Consider the following 24699-nt stretch of genomic DNA (forward strand, 5'->3'; position numbering starts at 1 on the left):
AACTTAATATAGAAATTTTAAAAATGGGGAGAAAAGAAGCCAGAAATTGGTTGCAGGCGGAGAAGTTTTATTTGCAAAGTGAGCAAGTGAGGAAAAAAGGAAGAAAGGGGAAAGCACCTCCTGGGAGGGATCCAGGAGATGGGGTGCCCCTTGAGAAGGTGAGGTTTTAGGAAGTGTCCTGGGTTTTTAAGCATTTCCTGACTCTTCTTTGTGTGGGCAGGAACCTTTGGAGAAAACATTCCCTGTTGGTGGTCTCTCAAACAATTAGGAAATGGCTGGGCAGTTCCTGTGCTGCCCACTTGAAAGTGATTTTCCTGGCCACCTGGTGAGGGACAAAATGTGACTTTCCTGACAAATGGCAAGTTACTCATTGAGATGTCAGGCTTCTCAGGGTTTAGATGCTGTCCTGCTTGCCAGTACTCCTGGTATGTGCAACCTGGGGTAGGGAGATGGTGCCTTAGGGAGGATGGCCTCAATAAGGTTTGCCCCTGGACTTGAGATAGGCTTTCAGGCAGGTTGGGTGTTCTCAGATTATTGCAGGTCTCCCTTGCTATCCACTGTCCTGCACACTACAGCCTGGGTAAAGTTTGTAATACTTATAGCTCAATATGTGACTTCCCAGTTTAAATCTTCCAGTGGTGACTGGAGGAGCCGAGGGACAGGGTTAGCCAATTAGTCATGAGGTGAAAGAAGTTGTACAATCTGGCATCTCTTAATCAGTTGGCACCCCTTTGGACCAGCCTGAGTTGTCCATAAAGAAACAGCGTTTTTCCGTAGAAAACCACAGAGTCCCCTTTTGTGTAATTAGAATGTCAAAGCTCTTTGTATTTTGTATTATAATTGCAGTTATGAGTTGTTTTGATCTTGAATATTGTCCATTTGTGAAGCTGTCTTTGATATTTGCTTTTATTTGAATGAAAAGCAGTTGGTGAGCTAAACAGGCAGAGTTTAGTCCAAGGGTTAATGTGATCCACATGGCAGCAAAGAAGGGAATTGCTTGAACTACCCTCCTTTTTTTTGTTTTAAGATTTATTTTGTTTTTACTGGGAAGACAGATATACAGAAAGAAAGTGATAGAAAAATATATTTTTTGTTAAAAATTCATTTATTTTTATTGGAAAGGCAGATATACAGAGAGGAGGAGAGACAGAGAGGAAGATCTTCCGTCTATTGATTCACTCCCAAAGTGGCCGCAATGGCCAGAGCTGTGCTGACCTGAAGCCAAGAGCCTGGAGCTTCTTCCGACTCTCCCACACGGGTGCAGGGTCCCAAGGCTTTGGGCCGTCCTTAACTGCTTTCCCAGACTATAAGCAGGTTGCTGGATGGGAAGTGGAGCTGCCAGGATTAGAACCAGCATCCATATAGGATACCGGTGTGTGCAAGACAAAGACTTTATCCACAAGAGTACTTTGCTGGGCCCAATCATACACTATAGAACCATACTGTTGTACAACCAATCTTCACAACTATTTTCATCTTACAAAGTGAACCTCTTCATGCATTAAAACTGCATTTCATTTCCTCCCAGTCTCTGGCAGATTTGTCAGAGAAACGCACAGCTAATTTCACGCAGCCAAGTCCTCTTTTCATGATTCGTTTACCACGAGCCAAAAAACCAGATGCCAAAAAACCAGATGCGATGAGATATCAGGAGATCCCTTATTCCAGCAGGGTAGTAATAGGAGCTGAGGTGGGGGGGAAGAAAAATAGAAGGGACACATCTTCTGGTGGCAGGATGGGGGCTGCCAGGGCAGGGGAAGGGAGCAAGATGGATGATGGGGGGGGGGCAAAAAAGAAAGGGAAGGGGATTAAGGAAAGGAAAAGGGGGAAGGAGAAGGGAAGAGGGCACACGTGGTGGCTCATTTATAACAAGCAGGTGGGCCTGGAAGGTGTTGGGGGCATGGGGAGTTGGTTGGGAGGAGGGGCTGTGGGCAGGCCCCGAGGGACTGGTGACTTAGATTATCTGAGCCACAGGTAAGTAGATGGGATTAGGAGGAGGGGCTGCAAGAGATTGTGGGGTGGGATTCTCAGGTAGGAGGCCATGAGGTTACATCTCATTGACGGATAACCTGAACAGCGAGCAGTGCGGGGTTTTGCCAGCTATGGGAAAGGGGAGGCAGGACGTGGCTCAGGGTCCAGGATGGGATGTTCCAATCACTCCTCACAAGGTAGTTATGGAAAGGTTTTCTGAGGGTCAGCAGTGTGGCACAGCAAGTAAACCTGCCTCCTGCAATGCCTGCATCCTATAAAGGTTCCGATTCAAGACTTTGCTCCACTTCTGATCCAGCTCCTACAAATAGCCCAGGAAAAGCAGTGGATAGCGATCCAAGTGCTCAGGCCCCTGCCACCAAGTGGGAGATCCCAAAGAGCCTTCCAGCTGCTGGCTTCAGCCTCGCCTTACCCCAGTCCACCGCAGCTCTAAGAATGAACCAGCAAAGGGGAAATCTCTCTCTCTCTCTCTCTCTTTCTCTGTGCAACTCTGATTTTAAAATAAATAAATAAGTCTTTTTTTTCTTTTTTTTTTTTAAGATTTATTTATTTCACTATAGTCAGATATACAGAGAGGAGGAGAGACAGAGAGGAAGATCTTCCGTCCGATGATTCACTCCCAAGTGAGCCGCAACGGCAAGCCAGGAACCCAGAACCTCTTCCAGGTCTCCCACACGGGTGCAGGGTCCCAAAGCCTTGGGCCGTCCTCAACTGCTTTCCCAGGCCACAAGCAGGGAGGTGGATGGGAAGTGGAGCTGTCGGGATTAGAACCGGCGCCCATATGGGATCCTGGGGCATTCAAGGCTAGGACTTTAGCCGCTAGGCCATGCCGCCGGGCCCAATAAATAAGTCTTTAAAAAATGGTTCTGAATATAGCCCATTTTCAGAAGAATCAAGAAACAACAAATGGGTGTTTGAGAGAGGCAATGATCAGTACTTAGCTTTGACATTAGTCTAACTTTATATGCTGAGCAAGAGTATGTATTGTTGTAGTCCTCTCCCTCGACAGCAGGCTCAAGTGGTGTAGGTACTGGAGGCGGATCCATGTTACCTACTGGGGAAGGTGAAGCAAAGTGGGTAGGTAGGTAAGAGTTTTGGAAGGGATTCACTGGTTGTTGTAGAATGTGAACTTTGAATTGTGTGGCCTTGGGAGAGAATGGTTTTACGTTGTGTCTATATCCCCATGAAGAGGTCTGTTCTCCCAAAAGTAAGGAAGAGCGTGCTTGGGGAGGTCTGTGACTGAACCTTTCCTACTTTTACAGGAAATTGAATGCAAAAAAAAAAAACAAAGACTAGCTTGGTTTGTGTCTCATGGGAAAGCATTTTTATGCAGACAAGTCAGTGTCCTCCTGTTGCAGCAGATAATGTGGAAAAGTGGTATCTCTTAAGTACAATTTTGAGAAAGAAAAAGATAGAACAGCAGCCAACAACCAAGGGGGTGGGGACACTAAGCCCAAAGGGCCAGACTCCTAGTCCTGTTTTATCTTGTGCAAAACAAAAAGCCATCAAAAGGCTGTGTTTGTCAGTTTCTCATCATTCTCATGATAAACTTGCTTTCTCATCATAAAATTGATGTCTCAAAGGAATAGAGATTGACACTTTGATCTGGTAAAAGCTTTTGGGAAAACAAACACTTTGCATTTTAATTTTTCTTTGTTTCTTTATTTGAAAGTCAGATATACAGAGACGAGAGGAAGATCCTTAGTCCAATGATTCGCTCCCCAAATGACTGCAAAGGCCGGAGCTGCATTGATCTATAGCCAGGAGCCAGGAGCTTCCACTGGGTCACCCACGCAGGTGCAGGGTCCCAAGGCTTTGGGCCGTCCTCGACTGCCTTCCCAGGCCACAGGCAGGGAGCTGGATGGGAAGTGGGGCTGCCAGGACACTAACCAGTGCTTATATGGGATCCTGACACGTGCAAAGCGAGGACTTGAGCCCCTCGGGCACCGCACCAGGTCCAGCATTTTGCATTTTTTCAGAGACTTGATATTTTTTTGTTAGAATTGGAAATTCAGGGGAATGGGATTCACATTCCAAAAGGGGCCACCTAACTGCCCAAAAGTTATTCTTATGATAAAAGCAGACATCAGGAACTCATTGCTTTGCCTTTCCAAAGAGCAAATGGGAGAAACAATGTCTTATGTATTTCTTTTTTTTTTTAAGATTTATTTATTTTTGATTTTTATCCAAAAGGCAGATTACAGAGAGGAGAGACAAAAATCTTCCATTTGCTGGTTCACTCTCCAATGCCCACAACAGACAGAGATAAGCCAATCCAAAGCCAAAAGGCAGGAGTTTCTTCTGGGTCTCCCTTGCAGGTGCAGGGTCCCAAGGCTTTGGCTCATCCTCTACTGTTTTCCCAGGCCATAAGCAGGGAGCTGGATAGGAAATAGAGGAGTTGGGACATGAACTATTACCTCTGTGAGATGCCAGTGCTTGCTGGCTGAGGATTAGCCAGTTGAACTATCACATCAACCCCAAGATCTTATACATTTCAAAGGGACTCTTTTTTTTTTTAATCCCCCATTTCACCAAGGACATGATTTTAACTAGTTACTACCCATCTTTATACTATTGTCACTAAAGTGTCTTTAGGAATGTGAGAGAAATAACTTGCCAAGTTGGTTGAGGAATCCCTGAAAGGCCATTTGTGCAGGTTAAAGTTCTCAGAGAATACAGTCCCACATTGTATGTGGATGATTGTGAGGTTAACAGAGGTAGCGGCCCAGTCGTGGGTAGAGGCAGGAAGGGTATGGTACACAGGAGAGGCAGGGCCATGCAGACCCAGCAAGGTAAAGAGTATTGCTGATGTAAGGAGGAAACATCTGTCCAAGGTTAAGGGAGGAGGCCAAATAGGAAAAAAAAATAAAGTCAGTCTGGGAGGGGGTAATGGCAAAAAAGTGCTTTTCAGCCATAATTTTGAACAAATGTCAGGAATAGCAAAGATAGAGCAGAAATGAAAGGAGAGGTCTTTCGGGAGTGCTTTGGGAAAGATCTCGAAACAGCAGCGTCAGAGAGGGAATGCTAGTAAAATAGATGATGATGGTAGATTGGGAATTGGGAGTTGAGGATGACAGGGTGTGTGGGAATGAGTGATGAGTGACAGATCTTGGACGAGATGAAAGGAGCCATCAGCTTGTAGACCGGAAGAATAAGAGTGATTTGAGGAACACTTGAACAGAACAATAAATGAGTCAAAACGACAAGTTTGCCCAACATCCAGGAGCGGTCTCACCAGGCCCCTGGGTTTTTGAGGGGACAGAGGAGCCCAGGCACCTTTAGTTGTCTGCAGAGTCAGTAGCCAGTTCTTCAGACTGCAGCTTAGGGGTCGTCTGCTGGGCTGGACTCCAGGGGGAAGGGCATTCCTGCACAGGACAACCCACTTTCCAAAGGCCACATTGCCTGCTAGGACAGGTTTATTTAGGAAAGGGCCTGGGATTAGGGTTGGTCTTAACCCAGTTTGCTGATATGACCACAAGAGAAACATGTTCCAAGAGGGGTATATGGGAGAGGGCTAGCAGGGCATACTGGCTGGGTTAGGAGGGGCTGGCTAGTTGTCAGGAGGGAAAAGGAGCAGACTTATTGGCACATCTTGCTCTCTTCCTGCTTGTAGTCTGTCTCCTCTTGCTTCTACACACCTGCCCTTTTCCATTCCCCCTGCCACCTATGTGAAGACACAAATGGAGTTCCAGGCTCCTAGCATCGGGCTGGGCCAAGCCTGACTGTTGCCACCATCGGGGGGAGTGAACCAGCAGATGCAAGATCTCACTTGTTTTTTTGTTTTTTTTTTTGTTTGTTTGTTTGTTTTATTATTGTATTGTTGTTGACAATCTTTACATAGTTAATTACAGTTAAAGGAAAAAGAAAAAAAAAGAAAAAAGGAAAAAAAAGGTTCAGGGGGATAGGAAAGTGGGCAATGCCATTATGTCCATATTGTTTCCATCCTGCATCTGAGGTAAAGGGGGATATTGAGGGAGAAGCCCCACCCGGTTTCCCGCCCACCCCAAGTCCCGGATGTGGGGCATGCTCTGAGATATGTGCCCAAGTGGTGTTAATAGTTCTCTAGTTATGAATTGCTGCCCGTTTCGCTCAATGAGGTCGTCCACTGATTGATATGGTCCATCATAAAGTCTCCGTTTGCCCCATAATTTGCTGCCAACATATAGCTGAGATGAATGACTGTCCCGTTCTGTCTTCTGTCTTTTCTTGGTTAGAGTTCTGAGTCCAGCAGTTCGATTGGGGAGATCTCCAAAGATACTTTGAGGTATTCCCAGATTAGTTTTTTGTATGTTCTAGCAAGCACAGGGCCCGGCACAGTCCATCACCCCGATCAGCTGGTGGTTGCAATTGCTGGGTTGGTTCTGTTTTCAGTCCCGAGTTGCACTGGAACCAATGGGTGTTGCAGTCCAGTCTGGTTCGGCCCTTACATCAACCAGTGGGAGCTGCAGCCTAGTCGGGGCGACCCACATTAACCCCCACCAAGCCCGCCCCCACCCTGGTTTGCCAGTATGTGTTTTTTTTTTAAGATTTATTTATTTTATTACAAAGTCATATACAGAGAGGAGGAGAGACAGAGAGGAAGATCTTCCGTCCGATGATTCACTCCCAAGTGAGCCGCAACGGGCCAATGCGTGCCGATCTGAAGCCGGGAGCCTGGAACCTCTTCTGGGTCTCCCACGCGGGTGCAGGGTCCCAAAGCTTTGGGTCATCCTCAACTGCTTTGCCAGGCCACAAGCAGGGAGCTGGATGGGAAGTGGAGCTGCCGGGATTAGAACTGACGAACATATGGGATCCTGGGGCTTTCAAGGTGAGGACTTTAGCCGCTAGGCCACGCCGCCGGGCCCAAGATCTCACTTGTTGTCTGTATCTGTCTTTCTTTGTCATTATTTCAGATGAAAATGCATTTTTAAAATAAGAATCCTTTAGTCATTACTCATGACTTCCTACCTCAGTGCCACTACAGAAGTCTTTAATACCAGAGGATCCTGAGCTAGCAGGTGCTCCTGTCCTCAAGAGCTTTGGAGAAGATCCTAAATTGGATAGCTATATTTCTTTGAAAGGTCATCTTTGAGTCTTGAAGTTTAGAGCTGGGCTAGGCATTTGGTCTAGTGCTTAAATCACTGGTTTAGATGCTTGTGTGCTGTATTAGAGTGCTTGGGTTTGGTGATCACCTCCAACTCCTGGCTCCAGCTTCCTGCTAATGCAGACCCAAGCAGTCCAAGAATCGGATTATGTTCCCGGCTACCAGCTTGGACTTTGGCTGATCACCAGCTGTTTTGGGACTCTGGGGGAAATGAACCAGTGTATGATAGTGCTCTCACTCTCCTTCTCTTTTCCTACCTCTAAATTTCTTTTCAAAAAAATTATAATTTGTGGTGTATTCACTTTTATCTCAATTTGTATTCTGCTTTTTACTTGGGTATTCGAGTTAGTAGTTAAGACACTGCGTGGAATGCCCATATCCTGTTAATTAGAGGGCCTTGTTCGAACCCTGTCTGACCTACTTGTGTTCCAGTGTCTTGCAGTTGTACACACTGCAAGGAAGCAAGGGATGGCTCAAGTATTAGATCCCTGCTACCCACTTGGAAGACTAAAATGGATTCTGGGCTCTAGACTTTCCCAGCCCAGTGCCAGCCCCTGTGGGCATGTGAGGACTGAATCTTCAGAAGGCAGACCTCTATCTCTTGCCTTTCAAATAAAACTGAAAATAAATCAAAATCAGCATAATAATAATAATAGCAACAATAATGACTTTTCCACAAATCTTTGAATAAAGTTTAAGTTTCAGAAGATACCCCCGTATATTTTCCGAGATTCCTTAGGCATGTTGTCACACAGATCTCAGTTTGAGAGACACAGACCTTAGACTAAACTGAAAAATACTTCATGCTAAAGCTGGCATAGTCTGGATTCCATTTTCTCACTGACTCCCCATTTGCACCGTGGCCTTACCAAACTTGGATTGGCAGGCAGAGTTTTTTTCTGTTTTTACAGATATTACCCCTTCTTCCAGAAAACTTTTCTTTTTCTCTATGTGGAGAACCACTGGTTGATATTTAAGTCTTTTTGACAGTTACTGTAACAGTGCCTTTCTGATCATATTCCCAGTTTGCTTCTCAAGGAAATGTACTTCCTTGGTATCCCACTTGATTTCTTGGTATATTGCGTTCCCCTGTGGCATGTGCAGCTGTAAGAACTAGGCCATGTTATAATCTCCCATAAAATATTGTCTGGCATTCAGAAAAAATAGGTTGTATGAAGGACTTAATCCTAAACTCAAAGAAATTTCAGGTCACTAAAAGTGTTTACAGCTGTCATCACATCTTTTGGGGATTATTTTGTTAGATTTCTTGTGTAGGAAGTTGCCTCATAAATATTTATTATGATACCATTCATTTCCAAAATTGTTATTCTAATCAGTGAAATAGTTTAAAATGATGTTCGTGGCTGAGCATTGTGGTGTAATGGGTAAAGCATCACCTACAATGCAGACATCTCATATGGTTGCTGATTCAAGGCCAAGATGCTCCAACTCCTTGCTATTACACCTGAGGAAGCAATAGAAGACAGCCCAGTATTTGGACCACTGTACCCACAGGGCAGACCTGGATGAGAAACTCCTGGTTCCTGGCTTTGGCATGGGTGGCCAGTGAGGAATGAATGAGTGGATAGAAAATCTCTCTCTCTCTCTTTCTGTGTATGTGTGTGTGTATGAGTGTGTGACAGTGCCTGTCTCCTGTCTGTAACTTTGCTTTTCAAATAAAAATCTTTAAGAAAAAATTTCATCTTAGTTCTTTATTTGTAAACTGTGAGTAGAAATACTTGAATCACTCGCGCGTTTGAAATTTTTTTTAGATCCTCATCAAAGCTAGTTGAGCCTAAATTCATGCAGCTATATAGTAGTCTGTAATATTTAAATTCATTGTTAATAATCCATAAATAATTCAATGGGTCTATATACAAGTGTCCTAATATTAAAATAATAGTCTGTGCTGGTTTTATTGATTAAGTATCAGTGATAGTTTTTCAATTTGTAAGCTTTTTTCCCCTTGCTTTCCAGCTTCCTTACGCTCAGAACTAAACCATCAACATGCAGCTGCAATTGACTTGTTACGGCATAATCATCATCAGGAACTGGCAGCTGCTAAGATGGAGCTGGAGAGAAGCATAGACATCGGCAGACGACAGGTCACTAGCATGTCTGGGGCTTTCTGTGACCGTTTCTTTTTTTTTTTTTTAAGATTTATTTATTTTTATTGGAAAGTCAGATATACAGAGACGAGGAGAGACAGAGAGGAAGATCTTCCATCCGATGGTTCACTCACCAAATGAGCGCATCGGCCGGAGTTCAGCCAATCCGAAGCCAGGAGCCAGGAGTTTTTCTGGGTCTCCCACATGGGTGCAGGGTCCCAAGGCTTTGGGCTGTCCTTGACTGCTTTCCCAGGCCACAAGCAGGGAGCTGGATGGGAAGTGTGGCTGCCGGGATTAGAACCGACGACCATGTGGGATCCCTGCACGTGCAAGGCGATGACCTTAACCACTGTGCTATCGCACCAGGCCTGTGACCGTTTTTTAAATGTCAATAGTAAATGTTCACAATTTCCTGAGAATTATTCTGTAGAGGCTACTATCTTCATTAGTGATTATTTAAAACAAAGATTGTGAAGGACAATAAGTAATTCTGTTTTAGTATATTGGCCATTCAATTGAATGTTTCAACTTTTATTTGTATTTGGAAAATAAACAATGAAACAAACTGTGAAAATTGAGGGAAATATTGTCGAGTAAAACTATCCATTATGAGGCACCGATCATCTGTTCTATCTACTGTCATTCAGGTGTGGCCATACTGGCAAAATATGTCTGGTGCAAACAAGAAACTATGTTTTATATTTTACTTAATTTTAAATTACTTGAATTTAAATTAGCCATAGTGGAATGAAAGGCTATGGAAGAATCAGGTCTCTATATTTCTATATCTTTCAAGTATAGCCACTGGTGAGACTTTTGAAATTAGATGATTAGCCAATTATAGTTTCCTTAAATTAGATCCTTTGTGACCTTGAGTGTATGAGTGGATGATGAAATAGCATTGAAGGTTGATATTTATTAGATCATTGGATTTTGGATTTTCAAGCCCAAGTATTTGTTTCTTTGGTAAGAAGTTTTGAATGAACAACCTTGTAATTATGGAGGGGAGCTATATTTTGTTCAACTAAATGTATACTGTAATTGACAAAATCTGGGCCTACAGAACCTATAGAAAACAATAACTTAGTAAAATGGAAGGGCGCCTTCGTGTAGACAACTGCTTGACCAGCACTAAGCAAAGCTGTCATTCTAAGTATTGGGAAGGCCGTGGGTGTGCAGCTCCCCTGTGGATGGAAGGATAGTGGTGTCAACGTTTTACTGCAGGGCCATAGAGAGCCTGTGGAGTATATGAGAGCCCTGTGTCATAATCTCAACTCTGCAATTGATTGAAGATGATCTTTGGACACAGTACCTCTTGGGTGTTGTTTCCTCATTTGTAAAGGATGAAATAAGCTTTTATAAACTTTTGGGGCACTTGTAGCCAAGACATCATTGCAATTTCATCTGTGTGAATACTTAGATATATGAAAAAGAAGAGGGCATGCATTTTTCTCATTGTACAAGTTTACTTTTAAAGCAATGTTAAAATAGTTTGATTTGATGTTTTAAATATCTCTTATCTATTCTTCATATAAGCACAGAAAGACAGTAAGGAGAAAAGTCTGGGAATTCTATTTGCATTTTACAGAGTAAGGAGCACATATGTAGAATAACAGATCTACAGGAGGAGTTAAGGCACAGAGAACATCACATCTCTGACTTGGATACGGAAGTACAGCACCTTCATGAGAACATAAGTGCTCTAACCAAAGAACTGGAATTTAAGGGAAAAGAAATTCTCAGAATACGAAGTGAATCCAACCAGCAAATGAGGTATGCCATTAATTGCAAGAGAAGGGATGTGCAGCATTTTCTGAGGATTGTTGTCCTTGTATGTAGTCGTGTGTGCCTTTTTTTGTGACTCAGGCTGTCATATATTGAAGACCACGTTTTATTTCATTTCCTATGTTATGACCCAAAACATAGAGATATTTTTATTTTTGAATGATGTTCTCCCGTGTGTTCATTAACTTTTGAAATTATAAAAATTTAAAATATTTTGGAATGTTAATTTGAAAAAGCATTAAAGGAGACAACTTTAGCACAAGCTAGAAGTTTTTAACAAAGTAAGTAGATTAATTTAAGCTGTTTGTGTTCATATTTTTTTGTATCATAGCAAAAACAATTTTGAATCTGGTATAGAATATAGAAAGATCTGAAAACTTGATGTCAGAATAACATTTTCTTAACTAAAAATAAACAGGTTGCATGAACAAGATTTAAACAAGAGACTTGAAAAAGAGTTGGATGTCATGACAGCAGACCACCTCAGAGAGAAAAATATCATGCTGGCAGATTTTAATAAGACTAACGAGCTACTCAAGGAAATAAATGCAGCTTTGCAAGTGTCGTAAGTCATATTATATTAAAGAAAATACACATGTGGATAAACTGAGGAACATGGTGTCTAACCTAGGTTAGCCACGATTACAGTAAAATGATATTTACAAGACCATAAGTGCTATATTACAGAGCATAAGTGTAGTATGATATATTTAATTTGAATAAAGCAGTTCAGTGATTATTTTCATCAACTCCTACTGCCATGATTCTACTAGGACAATGTTTATCTGAGTAATATCTCTTAGAACTATTTATGAGCCATTAAGGCATGCCAAAGCTCAAATTATGTTCATTATACAATGTTGACTAAAAAGAGCATGTCCTAAACAGTAGGAATGTAATATTTTTATATACATACTTAATACCTATTTTATAAAACATTAATATTTCAAAAATAAAATATTAATGTTTCACAGAGAAATAAAAATTTAACAGTTATAATTTCATGTAGGGAGAGAAGTAGGAGATATTGGGGGTAGGAAAGAGTAAATATGTTCCTTTTTTATTTTGGATATTCTATTTCTTTGAATTCCTACTATAGAATTTAATTGTTTCAAAGATTTTAAATATCAATAAAGAGAGAACAATGCAGATAATATTACTACTCATTCCTAATAAACTCCAGTATTGTAAAAAGCACAGAATTTCTATTTAGTGCCCGATGTTTAAAAGAAATTTATTAGGCATGCCCTTTCGAGAGAAAGAAATTTTAAATCTCTGAAGTCAATACAAATAGTGTTCAGTCCAAATCTGTGTCCTAAGTTCTGATCCAGAATTATCTCAGAATTAATCCACTCTGAAGTGCTGTTAGTGGTTCATTTATTCACTTTAGTTTCTCCCCTTCCAATCAAATGAAATAGCCTCATTCAAAAATATTATACAGATACGTATGTGTGTACCCACACACTTCAGACAAGTCACAGTTGGTGTAACGAATCCCCATTGACCTCTGTGTCCAGGTCAGAACTTAGACCCTTGGGCTCCAGAGGGCCTTATTCTGCATCGTCCAGTAGCAACCCTTGTTCCCTGTTAGCTGTCATTGCATCACTGGAACTGGCTCTCCTGGTTTCCCCCTAACATCTTCCTGTGTTGTCTGGCATAATCTATGTCCCGTTACTATCTGATTACTTTACTGACATGTGATTTTTCTCCTATTTGTCAATATAACTGGTTCAATCTCACAATATAACTGGACACACCTAGGCAAGAGCACACCTATACACATATTCACATTAACAAAAGTCTACACCATAGGAGGCGCTCCAGTCTTGGCATTTGCTTAAATGTCCCATGAGATGAGGTATTTCTTTCTGATGAACATATATAGAATCTTCTCTGTAGTCTCCCCTCAAGAGATACTTCATGGATGTGTTTTTTGAGGATTCCCTATCGCATCTACAACTTTGTGAAGTCACCCCTGAGGAGACTCATGGAGAGACCATCACTTCCCCAGATGCAGGAGCTGCGTTTGATATCATTAGAAATAATTCTTAAATCCTTTTCAGCCACTCTATGAGCTCCTCACCTCACACATTCTGCAGAAATGATCTCATGTATGCTCAGAAGCTGTCACCCAGTGTTGTTGGTTCGGCACAGGCTGAGAGCCTGGGTTCTCTCCTTCTCGGTGCTCGCTGAACGGTAACCTCCGTCCTGCTTCCTCAGCACTGGTAGTGGACAAAGAGTACAGGCTATGTCTCTGCTTCTGTTCCAATCTGCTTTGTTTGGTTTTTGTACATTGTGATTTTTCAGTAGTTAGTAAGTAATGACTGTAGTGTAACTGCTTTTAGCAAACAGCAAATAGATTTACTGGTGAATAAACTGTTCTATCTGCTTTTCAAGCCTCATCATTTCTTTTATGCTTCATGCTCTATGCGTAACAGCTGTATTTTATCAACAGAAACCTACTCCTATTCTGTAATTAATCTCTATCTTTAGGGAATTACTGTTTTAAACACACACACACACACACACACACACACACACACACACACACACATTTATCTGACTGGTGCTGTCCAAGAGGTTTTCTTTTTTAATGAAAATGTTCCACATCTGCTGTCTTCAGCGTTCTAGCTGCTAGCCAGTAGAGGTGACTGAGCCCTTGCACCGTGGCTAATGAGTCTGACAAACTGAATTAATAATTCAGATTTCTGTAGCAATATGGGGACTAGCAATTGTCCTAGTGAAAGCACAGTTCTCAACTGTTGGCCATATTCTGAAATGCGGTGGTTTGGATTTAAATAGGTGATGGGCAGGCAGGGTTTGTTCCAGTTTATGGAACTGGAGGACGCAGTATCTGAACAATTCCTGACCTGTTCCAGAAGATGAAAGTACCCTATTGACGTTCTCATCAGCAGTGCACTGGCTTTTAAACTTCGAAATCATAAAAATCCTGTGGACTTTTAGAAGGTGTTGGTTGTTGGTGGATTAAGAAGCATCCTGCCAGAGCAAGCCAGGCACTGAGGAAGCTCTGGAGCAGCTAGAAGCTTCTTGTTTCTGCTCTTGCCCCAAATCGCAGTGGACTCCAGGAAGGAGAGTATGATGTATTCATGGGATGGAAAGCACCCTCCCCATCTCGAAGGAATAGTGATAACTATATCTGTTACCAACTCACTATTAGAAATTTTTCTCAGTTTTGGATATCAACATCTTATTTTCTTTGAATTCTATATAAATTTTATTTTCTTCAGTGATAGAATATTTTATCAGAAACCTTATATTTAATAAAATGTCATGTTTTTGAATGTTTTAGAAACAAAGTGAAAGGTATTTGATAATCCAAATGATTTCTGCTATAGATACAGAAAGTTTAAAGTAAATGAAAATATACTCTAGAGCTTAACATTACGGCAGATCTTTATTATGTGAAAAAGGTAGTTCAGAGATGATTATTAGTCAAGTATACCGTACATAAGCTTCTTTCAAACATATTTTACATAAACTTCTCACCTTGGTTGAACAAAAAGAGCATTTCTTCTTTGGAGAAGTGTTAAATTTCTGTGTTTGGACTTCAAATGTCAGTAATCTCTAAAGCATTCTAGCGCTATGGAATTACTTGTTCTTTGAAAGTTTTAAAACCTTTTATTTATAATACCTCAATCATTTTTGTTATTGATATTTGATCTTTTAAATTTACAACTTTAGGTTATTTTTCTTATTGTGAAAAGAAATAATCCTATTGTCACAAACTATAGTTGTACGATGAGTTTATGAGAAAACAAAGGTTCCACATTAAAATGCGTCAATACTGTTTCCTTTATATAAGACTATAGAGAATGGTGACATAGTAAGTTCTTTCATCGTTATAAAGTCCCAAAGCGTATGTGTGCCTAATAATGCTCTTGTTTGACTCTACAGTTTCAATTCAGCGATTTTTTTCTTGTCAGTTATTATTATTTTTTTTTTAAAGAACAGAAAGGGGAGGTCCCTATAACTTAAACTTTTCTTTACAGTTGTTTTAGACTTTTGCATTTAGATCTGTGTTGTCCATGAGCCATAGACTTTGATCTATATATTCTCAGGGAAAAAAAAGATAAATTTGGGTGTGCGTGCACACGCGGTGAGATCCAGTGGTGACCCTAATTAGTAATGTTACATGTTCTACCTCTCCTTTCTGTTCTTTCTTTGTATTACTTTTAATAGAGTTTGTGTCTTGAATAAAAGACTTGATGTACTTGTGATTCCCTAAGAGCAGTGCTTCTAAGACTTGAAGAACTCTGTCTTTAGGAATGCAGTCATATCCGACGATTTGTAATAGTATTTTCTTAACATTTTGAACTAATTTTAACATAAAATTTATAGGGAAACCTGGTATCACTATTGTAAAACCATTATCACTACTGAAAAATCTCATTCCTTATAAAGTAGAAGCTAGGCTGTAATTATGTCAATTGTGTGAGAATAACACATTGTTAATGTTTAGTTTTGACACGTAAGATCTGTCTGCATGTTGTGAAATAGGATTATAAGCATTTGTTAGAAAAAAAAAACTTAAAAATCATCTTTCATATTACTAAGTTGACATCTGGGGTGGCTGAAACAGTTGCCTGGGGAAACCCACTGACCAGTGCTGGATTTTAAGTGGATATTGGAATAGGACCAGGTTTTCTTCCAATTAGAATTTTAAAAAGTTAGTAAATACAGAAATGTATTTGTAAACTAACTCTATAATGTATTACTTATTTGTTCTCTCCTTTAATGCTTTCCTAGTTGTATTTCTTTGGATTATGTTTCTTTAATCAACTACATTTTCTCTAATATCCACGTATCTTTCTTACTAATTTTTTCGGTGATGTAAAGGTATTTCCTGGAGAAGATTAATTGATAATGAATCTATAAGTAAAGAATGTGTATGTTAAATTAAAACATTTATTAGAACTTGGGATCAGGGCTGACCCCTAGGCAGAAAACCATGATTCAGCTATGACAGCTGATTGTTTTATACTCCCTTAACTTTTCATTATGCTAGGACAAAATGATAGAAATAATAGTTTTTAGTAAGGCTTTAGGCTTAGCTTTTTAGCTACCATTTGTAACAAGTATTGTTCAGTTGTAGGAAGCCATTGAATTTTGCTTTTTTTTTTAAGATTACTTTTATTATAAAAGCAGACTTACAAAGAGAAGGAAGGACAGAGCGAAAGATCTTCCATCTGCTGTTTTACTTCTCAAATGGCTCCATTGGCCTAAGATGAGCAGATTCAAAGCCAGGAGCTTGGAGCTTCTTCCAGATCTCCCACCTGGGTGTGGGGCCGCAAGGACTTGCACCATCCTACACTGTTTCCCAGGCCATAAGCAAAGAGCTAGATGGGAAGCGGAACAGCTGGAACATGAACTGGTGCCCTTATGGGATGCCACCATTTGAATGTGGAGTACTAGCCTTTTGAGCCATGACACTTTGCTTGTTCATGATAAAAGAAAGAGCTCTAGTGACATCATGTGGCTGCTTTGGTATAAAACCCAGATTCTTTTTTCTTTGACTAGATCAGTATTTCAGTCTTTCTTAAAACCTTACCAATGAGTAAATCGATGAGTAAACTCTGCCATATGATAAAATGTAGGGCTCACTGTATGGGAGTTCAGCGAATCATATTATTTTGCACTAAAACCTGCATTGCTACAAAACAGTGTAAGTAAAGAGCAAAATTTAAAGTGCTGTACAGTTAACTTCACAATGTCCTAAGTCCCAGTTGAACCAAGTCAAGCCACTTAAAAAAAAATGTTTATTTTTACTTGAAGGGCAGATTTACAGAGAGAACAGAAAGAGCTCTTCCACCCACTGCTTCACTCCTCAAATGGCCACAACAGCCTGAGCTGTGCCAGTCCAAATCCCAGGCATCTTAGCTTCTCCCTGGTCTCCCACAGGGGCACAGGAGCCCAAGGACTTGAGCCATATGCTGCTTTCCTAGACTCTTTAGTAGGGAGCTGGATCAGAAGCTCAGTAGCCAGGACTCAGATAAGAGCCCATGTGGGATGCCAGCATTGTAGACCAAGGCTTAACCTACTATGCCATGTCTCTGGCCGCAGCCACTTCTTAAAAAAATTTATTTGTTTGAAAGTTGGGGTTATGGAGATAAAAAGAGAGATCCTCTTCCGCTTGCTGGCTCAGTCCCCAGTTGGTCACAGTAGCCCGTGCTGGCCCAGGCCAAACCAAGAACTTCATCCAGGTCTGTCACATGGGGGGTGGGGGTGGGAAGGAATGAAACATTTGGGCCACATCTGTGAGACAGCCACTTTTTTTTTTATTAATTACATTGCATTATGTGACACAGTTTTATAGGTACTGGGATTCTCCCCTCCCCTCCCCAAACCCTCCCTCCATGGTGGATTCCTCCACCTTGTTGCGTTACCACAGTTCAAGTTCAGTTGAGATTCTTTCATTGCAAGCATATACCAAGCATAGAGTCCAGCATCTTAAACTTCCTTCGGGACTAGGGAGGGGAGCTGTCTCTGATCCTCGCCTGGTTCCAACTTTGGGTCCTCACCCTCTCTGGCAGTGACCATCAGGATCGCTCTGGAAACCCCTTAAAACAAACAAATAACCAACCAACCAAACAAAAAACCAAAAAAATCTAGAATAGATAGACAGAGACAGCCACTTCTAACCCCACATGCTTCTCATGACCCTCCTGCTTCCGCACCCCTTGATTCGAACTGAAGTGCAGGGCTCCTGAGTACACAGCCAAATGTGTCATCTCCAGATGTTCAGTCTACGCTTAGTAGAGGATTTTCATGCAACTAAATTATGCAGCAAGTCTGGGGTCCCTCTGGGATTGGGAATAAGAAGACTGGGTCAGATCACTGATTCCTAGAAGATAGATCTTCTGAAAGTTACACAGTGTTAGCTGAGTTAATAAAATTCTCTGTCAGCTTTTATTAACCATAGGATTTTTGTTTTGTTTTTAATGATGTACTTGGGTCCAGCGTGGTAGCCTAGTGGCTAAAGTCCTCACCTTGCACATTCTGGGATTCCATAAGGGTGCCTGTTCTAATCCCAGTGATCCAGCTTCCCATCCAGCACCCTGCTTGTGGCCTGGGCAAAGCAGTCGAGGATGATCCAAAGCACTGGGACCCTGCACGCACGTGCCCAGGCTCTTGGCTTTGGATCGGCTCATCTCTGGCCATTGAGGCTGTTTGGGGAGTGAATCAATGGGTGGAAGATCTTCTTCTCTGTCTCTCCTCCTCTCTGTATATTTGAGTTTCCAATAAAAAAATAATAAAATAAACCTTTAAAAATGGTGTACTTATTTACTTGAAAGGCTGTATTACAGAGAGAGATAGAGAGCGATATAGAGAGCTCTTCCATCTGGCGATTCACTCCCAAAGTGGCTACGATAGCCAGAGCTGGGCCGTTCAAAACCAAGAGCCTAGGATTTCTTCTGGACCTCCCAGGCAGCTGCAAGGGGCTAAGCACTTGGGCCATCTTACACGGTTTTCCCAGGTGTGTTAATGGGGAGTTGGATCTGAAGTGGAGCAGTTGGGACTCGAACCTCTGCTGGCATGCCAGCACACAGGCAGTGGCTGTTCCCTTAACCGTAGTTTTAGTAGGCTTACGTTCTAGCCTTTTCATGCAAAAGCTGATAAGGTTTTCCATTGGCATTCTCTTCGGTCTGCCCTGCCCTGGTTCTTGGACTGGAAGGCTGTGCACGTCTGCTCACTTGTTTGGATCCTCCAGGGCGTTCATGACAGAACAGGCCTGGAACCACTGTGCTTTCTCTATCTCATGAGTCTTCCACAGTTTGTATGTGTCAGCTGCAACCACAGAGTTGCTAAACTGCATTTCTCATGAAATGCATCTGTGTGCCTCCTCTGTCCCCCTTTCCTCTATCTTTATTCCTTTCATAAATGTTACCCAACCTTGTATCATCGTGCACATTCATGGTGAGAGCCCCTAAAGTAAATCTGCATTTCCAGCATTAAACTTCTGTCAGGTTGGTACTGTTCAACATGTTGTATCAACTGCAGAGTTCAGCTTGTTAACTCCAGATATTCTTGAATACCTTGAAATGAGTTAATTTTGTTTGAAGAGTAACCTATAAGACGCTTAGAAATATTCACAACTCATAAAGCCTTTAATGTAACCTCACAGCTTTTGGAGAAATCATGTCATCATGCTTGTTTCAAAGAAAAAAATTTGTTTAAAATTTGTGTGTGTGTGTGTGTGTGTGTGTGTGTGTGTCTGACAATATCGGTGAGCTAAAGATTTTTTTCTTTGTAGGTTAGAAGAAATGGAAGAAAAATACCTATTGAGGGAATCAAAACCAGAAGATATACAGATGATCACAGATTTAAAAGCCATGCTTACAGAAAGAGACCATGTCATAAAGAAACTAATTGTAAGATTTTTTTTTATTTTTGGTGCAACCAAGTTACTAATCAATAGAACACTGTTCCAGGAAAACATGGAAAATATTTTTAAGTAATGCTGATGGAAAATGGAATGTAAAAACATGGGCATTGTATTTGAATGTTAATATTAAGATGCTTAGGAATGGAAGTACATATTAACATTTTTTAAAATTTAAGTTTGGCATGAGAATATGGAATTTTTGACTTTTTCTTTATTTTTAAAAAGATAATCCTTTTGATAATACTACATGTTTAATCATAGGCATGTCATTGCTGATACACAGATAACATGGTTAAAGGATATATGTATATGTATTATATATGTAGAATCATAATTGGCTAGGCAAGAACAATCAATGTGTTCCATGCAGTAGCCTAGAGTGTACAGTGCTAGGTTATCCATGTTAAGTTCTTAAAATGTGTTCCACCAGACACGGATCTAAAGAGATTCCACTCTACACAAAAGGTGTTAAGGGCTCAGATAAATCCATCAGGGAAGAAAATACATATTTCACAGAAAATACACAGACTTCATTTAAGCTGTTATTCCTCAAAAATTAAAAAAAATTGCACAATTGCTTTAAGTTTCAAGAACCATTTCACTTTTCAAAAATGATATGCCCTTATAGAAAATTAAAATACTGCCCTGTAGTGCCACTATTAGATGAAAATCTTTGACAGTAAAACTAGAATTAGAACACAAATCACTGTGTATGCACTGGTTTCTGCAGCTGGAACCTGGACATTGGCATAAGACAGTACAAGAATAACCTTTATCGCTGAAGTTTTTTTCCTAATGTAGCTCTTAGCATGTAAGAAGGTCATCCTGTGTTCTAGGACTAGAATTTCCTGGAGAAAACAACAGGGCACGTTTGCAGTTCATGAAGAACCCAGGCGCAGGCTTTGGAGACATAGGGTGGCTTGTTCTACGCCAACCACCCATTTCTGCAAGCATTGTGAACATGTACACAGAACTCATAGATCATTCTGTTTGACAGTAGACTCACAGAGGATTACTCTCTATGTCACACAGGAGATTAGCAAGCCTAGTAAGTGACTTTCTTCCTTGATTCATAGAAGTAGCTATTGATTTTGCAGTTCTTACAGAGGAAGTGTGATGGGATAGATATTAGACTTAAAAGAGCAAAGTAACTGCAAAATAACTCAGCTAGTGGGAGCCAGGGCCAGGCTTTAGCCACAGGTGGTTCATACTCTTCACAGCACCCTGATGGTGTGGATCCTAGGGCATAGAGGAAGAGACTGCTGACTTAAGTGATGGTCAGTGGTGACTAAAACGGTGATGAGGACTCCAGATGTGCACAGCCCTGCATCCTCACATGCCCTGTGAGGAGGCCTTCTATCCAGTTAAGGCCTTCCCACATTCTGGTTGTTCAGTTAGCACAAGCTGGTTGATGCATCCTGGGACAGAGACTTTATTTCTGAGTTGGGCATTCTTTTTTCCCTATTCAGTGATTAACATTGCTCTGTTGTGTTGATGTCTCAGGGAGATTAGGCAAGAATCTAATTTATTTCCAGAACTGAGGAGTAATATTTCATAATGCCATCCTGCTGTGTGAAAACAATGCAACCACACATATAGCCCAGTGAATGCAGGTCAGACCAGCCCAGACTGCATAATTGACCTTGGGAAACAGAAACAAACAAAACATTTAGATCCAATTTCAGAGGAAAGGGTATTACAGGATAGAGTGCCCCAGCACAGGGTTTAAAATGTATAGAACACTTACCCTCCCGCAGCTTTTAAAACCCTGACAATCAGCTGAAGTTTAGAAATCTTTGAACAGAAATAAATTTTCATTCATGTTTTAAATTTTGTATGAAATGACACTTACACATTAGGTTTTAAATATTCAATAGAAAATGTTGAAAAGATGTTTATATTCTTTTGCACAGGAGGATAATAAATTTTATCAGCTGGAATTAGTCAATCGAGAAACTAACTTCAACAAAGTGTTTAACTCAAGCCCCACTGTTGGTGTTATTAATCCATTGATGAAGGTATGTGCTGTAGACATATAAAATAGGAATGTGGCTTAAAATTTTATTAAAAATTTGTGAAGCATTTGGAGAATAGGATAAAATTCCCCCAAAAATGTTTTCTTAAATCTAATTATCTCACACAAAAATTTATAAATTCTTTATTTTCATAATGAAACTTAATATTCTTTTGTTGATCTTTCGGACTCCTTAAAATAATACTTAATACACTTAACATAAAGCCTTGGTTTTATCGTTTTGTTTTATTTTGTTTTTCACATTACTGAAGAAAACTGAATGTCCTTCAGTTAATTGCTTGTCATTTCCTAACTGATCCTACTTATTTATGGGGCCCAAAAAGCTCCTCCAGCCCTGGATATGTGGCACCTGTCCGATTAATACTTCCTGTGCAGATACTTGTTGCTTGGCAATAATCAAAGTAGAGTTTTACTGCCCTCAGTCTTATGACTGTTGTTGACAGCTAACATTGACATTGTATGTTCTGATACTCTGTGACTTTCTCAGGACAGATACAAGAGCCTTGACATGAAGTGTACCTTGGTATTCCAGCTTCCTAGGGCTCCTGTAATAGTACTTTGGGCACAGTGGGTAATCAGTTAGTATCTGTCTAGTTGAAGAGTTTCATCACATTTTCTATAAGCTACCACAAACTATCCTGTAAATAAAGCAAGTAACATAGAATGGATTATATATGCATTGGCTTCCTAAGGCTTAGAAATCTTTTGATAGAAGTTAGTAGAACACGTGAAGGTGCTAATTCTAAAGCACTTTTGTTGGTTTTAATTTTACTAAGTTTCACATCATGCCTGCTTTTATTAGGAGCTTTACCCAAAAATTTTGCTTTCAAAGCTTATAAAACATCTCTTCTCGGGACCCTTTATCCAGCCCTCCTTCACAGGTTAAAGGCTGCAAATGTTAAGCATGAATGTTCTGTGCAGAGGAAAGAATAGGGAGGTGTCTGTCTCCAGAGCCTCATACAGCATCTAAGTTCAAAAATTAGGCTAAGATAAACTTTTAACTGTAAAGTAAAATTACAGGTACTTTTTTCTTTTGAAAGGTAATTTATAGAGAGAAGGAGTGATAGACTTCTGCTGGTTCACTCACCAAATAAACAAAATGCCTGGAGCTGAGCTGATCTTAAGCCAGAAGCCAGGAGTTTCTGGGTCTGCCATATTAGTGTAGAGACCCAAGGCTTTTGGCCATCTTCTGCTGTTTTCTCTGGCCATAAACAGGCTGGGAAGTGGAACAGCCAGGACATGAACTGGCACCCATAGGTGATGCTGGTGCTTGAAGGTGGAGGATTAGCTATTTAAGCCATTGTGCTGACTCCAGATGATAAGTAGTATAGAAACAAGATACACTATATCTTCTTTTTCTTACTATTTGATTAGAATTATAGTTTTTAGCTATAAAACTGTTACTGTAGAACACCACTAATGATACTTTTAATTTTTTGGAATAGAAATATTAAGTAGGTTTAACTGTGCCCTCTGGTGACTAGAATAAGAAAAAGCAAGACACATCTTTGTAAGAACTTTCAAACTATTGTTGACCTTATAGTGATTTCCATCTTCACCAGTAACTCTGAAGAACACTTTTTCTGAGTGTGCTGTGAGTCTTAGAATATAACCTGGACAAAAGTGTCTAGGAACTTATTTAGTAAGTAAAAGAAAAGTTTTATTTTGTGCATTACTTTTTTTTTCAAAGTCTGGAATCATTTAGCAAAGAAAAATTTTGTAAATAGTTACATCTAATCAGAAAAATATGAAGAATTTCTAAGTCTTTTACAACCTGCTGGTCTTTATTCCACACGAGTGATGCTCATTGATTCTACAGGTGTGATTAAGGGACTTGAGACTCCAGTTAATGATTTGTAAGCTGATAGAGTTCAGCAATCTATAATTGTATTGCACTTTATAATCTCTTAAAGATTGATATGAAAATACTGATTACTTTTATTTTAAAATCTTTTTAGAAAATAATGATATTGCCAATTAATTGTGAAATTGTGCAGATTTAATTTCCTCCTTTCACAACGATGTCACAGTGTACTTAATATCTAAACATTCACTGAGTAATCTTTAGGTCTTAAGTAGAAATGTGAAATTTGCTTCAAACTACATTGCCAAGCATTTTCTTATTGCTTTTTTTTTTCTAGGCAAGAACTGCCTCCCTTTGACAGATGGCTAAAGTTCAAGGACCTCTCTTAAAATTATATTTAACTTCACCCCTTTTTTCTAATTTAACCTAAATTCATTTAGCCTTGTGATATTTGCAAGAGCTCTTGTTTCCCTCATTCTTCCCTTCCCCCAGTATTCTCTTTACCCGTTGGCATTGCGCCTTCCTGATGGGTGAGCCAGGAGTGACACACTCCCATACATGGCTCCCTCCTTCCTTCTGTCCTGGTAGCATGCCCGTCTTTGAGGATTCCATGTAGATAAGAACACCTCCAAGGATCCAGACCACACTTTGGGTAACACTAGTTAATTATTTTAAAATCCTAACCTACTTAAAACTTCCCAAATTTCCCCACGCCAAGCTTACACCTTGTGCTATTCCTATTTTTCTTATTTATTCTCATGTAGGGAATGTCCTCACATGTATTATTTCTAATGCAGCAAAAGAAGAAGAATGATAAATCACCAACAAACAGGTTTGTGAGTGTTCCCAATCTCAGTGCTCTGGAATCCAGTGGAGTGGGCAATGGACATCCTAACCGCCTGGATCCCATTCCTAATTCTCCAGTCCACGACATTGAGTTCAACAGCAGCAAACCACTTCCACAGCCAGTGCCACCCAAAGAGCCCAAGGCATTTTTGAGGTGAGCCCGCCTCACCAGTGATTTTTTTTTCTTTTTTATCTTGAGAAATGTATCTTCTTGAATTGCCAAAATATGTTCTGAGAACAATGTAAGAAAAATAGTACAATGAAATATTTTTAAAATAATTTTTGTCAACTCTGTGGGGAACTTTTTGTCTCTGTTTAAAAAAAGAAAACTTTTTTTCTAATTTCTTGTTCATCGCTTTTCCAAGTATTAGAAGCAATGCCAGTGTAATTCACATGCTTAGAATTTTAATATCTATGAACAATTGATTCATTGTTAGTATTATCACATTTTTTCATGAATAACCCATCCTGATGGAAGAACTATTAATTTTTAATAATCTATTAAATGTTTTTTGGTTCTTAAATAGCTTGTTGATAAGTTTTACTTATAAATATGTGTAGGCATACCACCAAAATAAATATGTAGGTTCTGGGAAGTAATGGTATAGTTAAGCAAAATACTAAGTTAGGAAAAATACAGATTTT

The 24699-nt window shown here is 40.2% G+C and overlaps 1 protein-coding gene across 1 annotated transcript in view; it reads left to right on the plus strand.

The window, feature by feature from the left end:
- Window positions 1-24699, plus strand: part of FAM184A (family with sequence similarity 184 member A) — a 106954-nt gene that overhangs the window by 80880 nt on the left and 1375 nt on the right. Inside the window, exons 12-17 of the mRNA XM_058680370.1 lie at window positions 9050-9177; window positions 10769-10953; window positions 11384-11530; window positions 19238-19355; window positions 21283-21387; window positions 24006-24208. Coding sequence (XP_058536353.1) covers window positions 9050-9177; window positions 10769-10953; window positions 11384-11530; window positions 19238-19355; window positions 21283-21387; window positions 24006-24208 — 886 coding nt within the window. The remainder of the gene's footprint in view (window positions 1-9049; window positions 9178-10768; window positions 10954-11383; window positions 11531-19237; window positions 19356-21282; window positions 21388-24005; window positions 24209-24699) is intronic.

This window comes from Ochotona princeps, chromosome 1 (genome assembly GCF_030435755.1).
Source record: "Ochotona princeps isolate mOchPri1 chromosome 1, mOchPri1.hap1, whole genome shotgun sequence".
In the NCBI taxonomy this organism is placed as follows: domain Eukaryota; kingdom Metazoa; phylum Chordata; class Mammalia; order Lagomorpha; family Ochotonidae; genus Ochotona; species Ochotona princeps.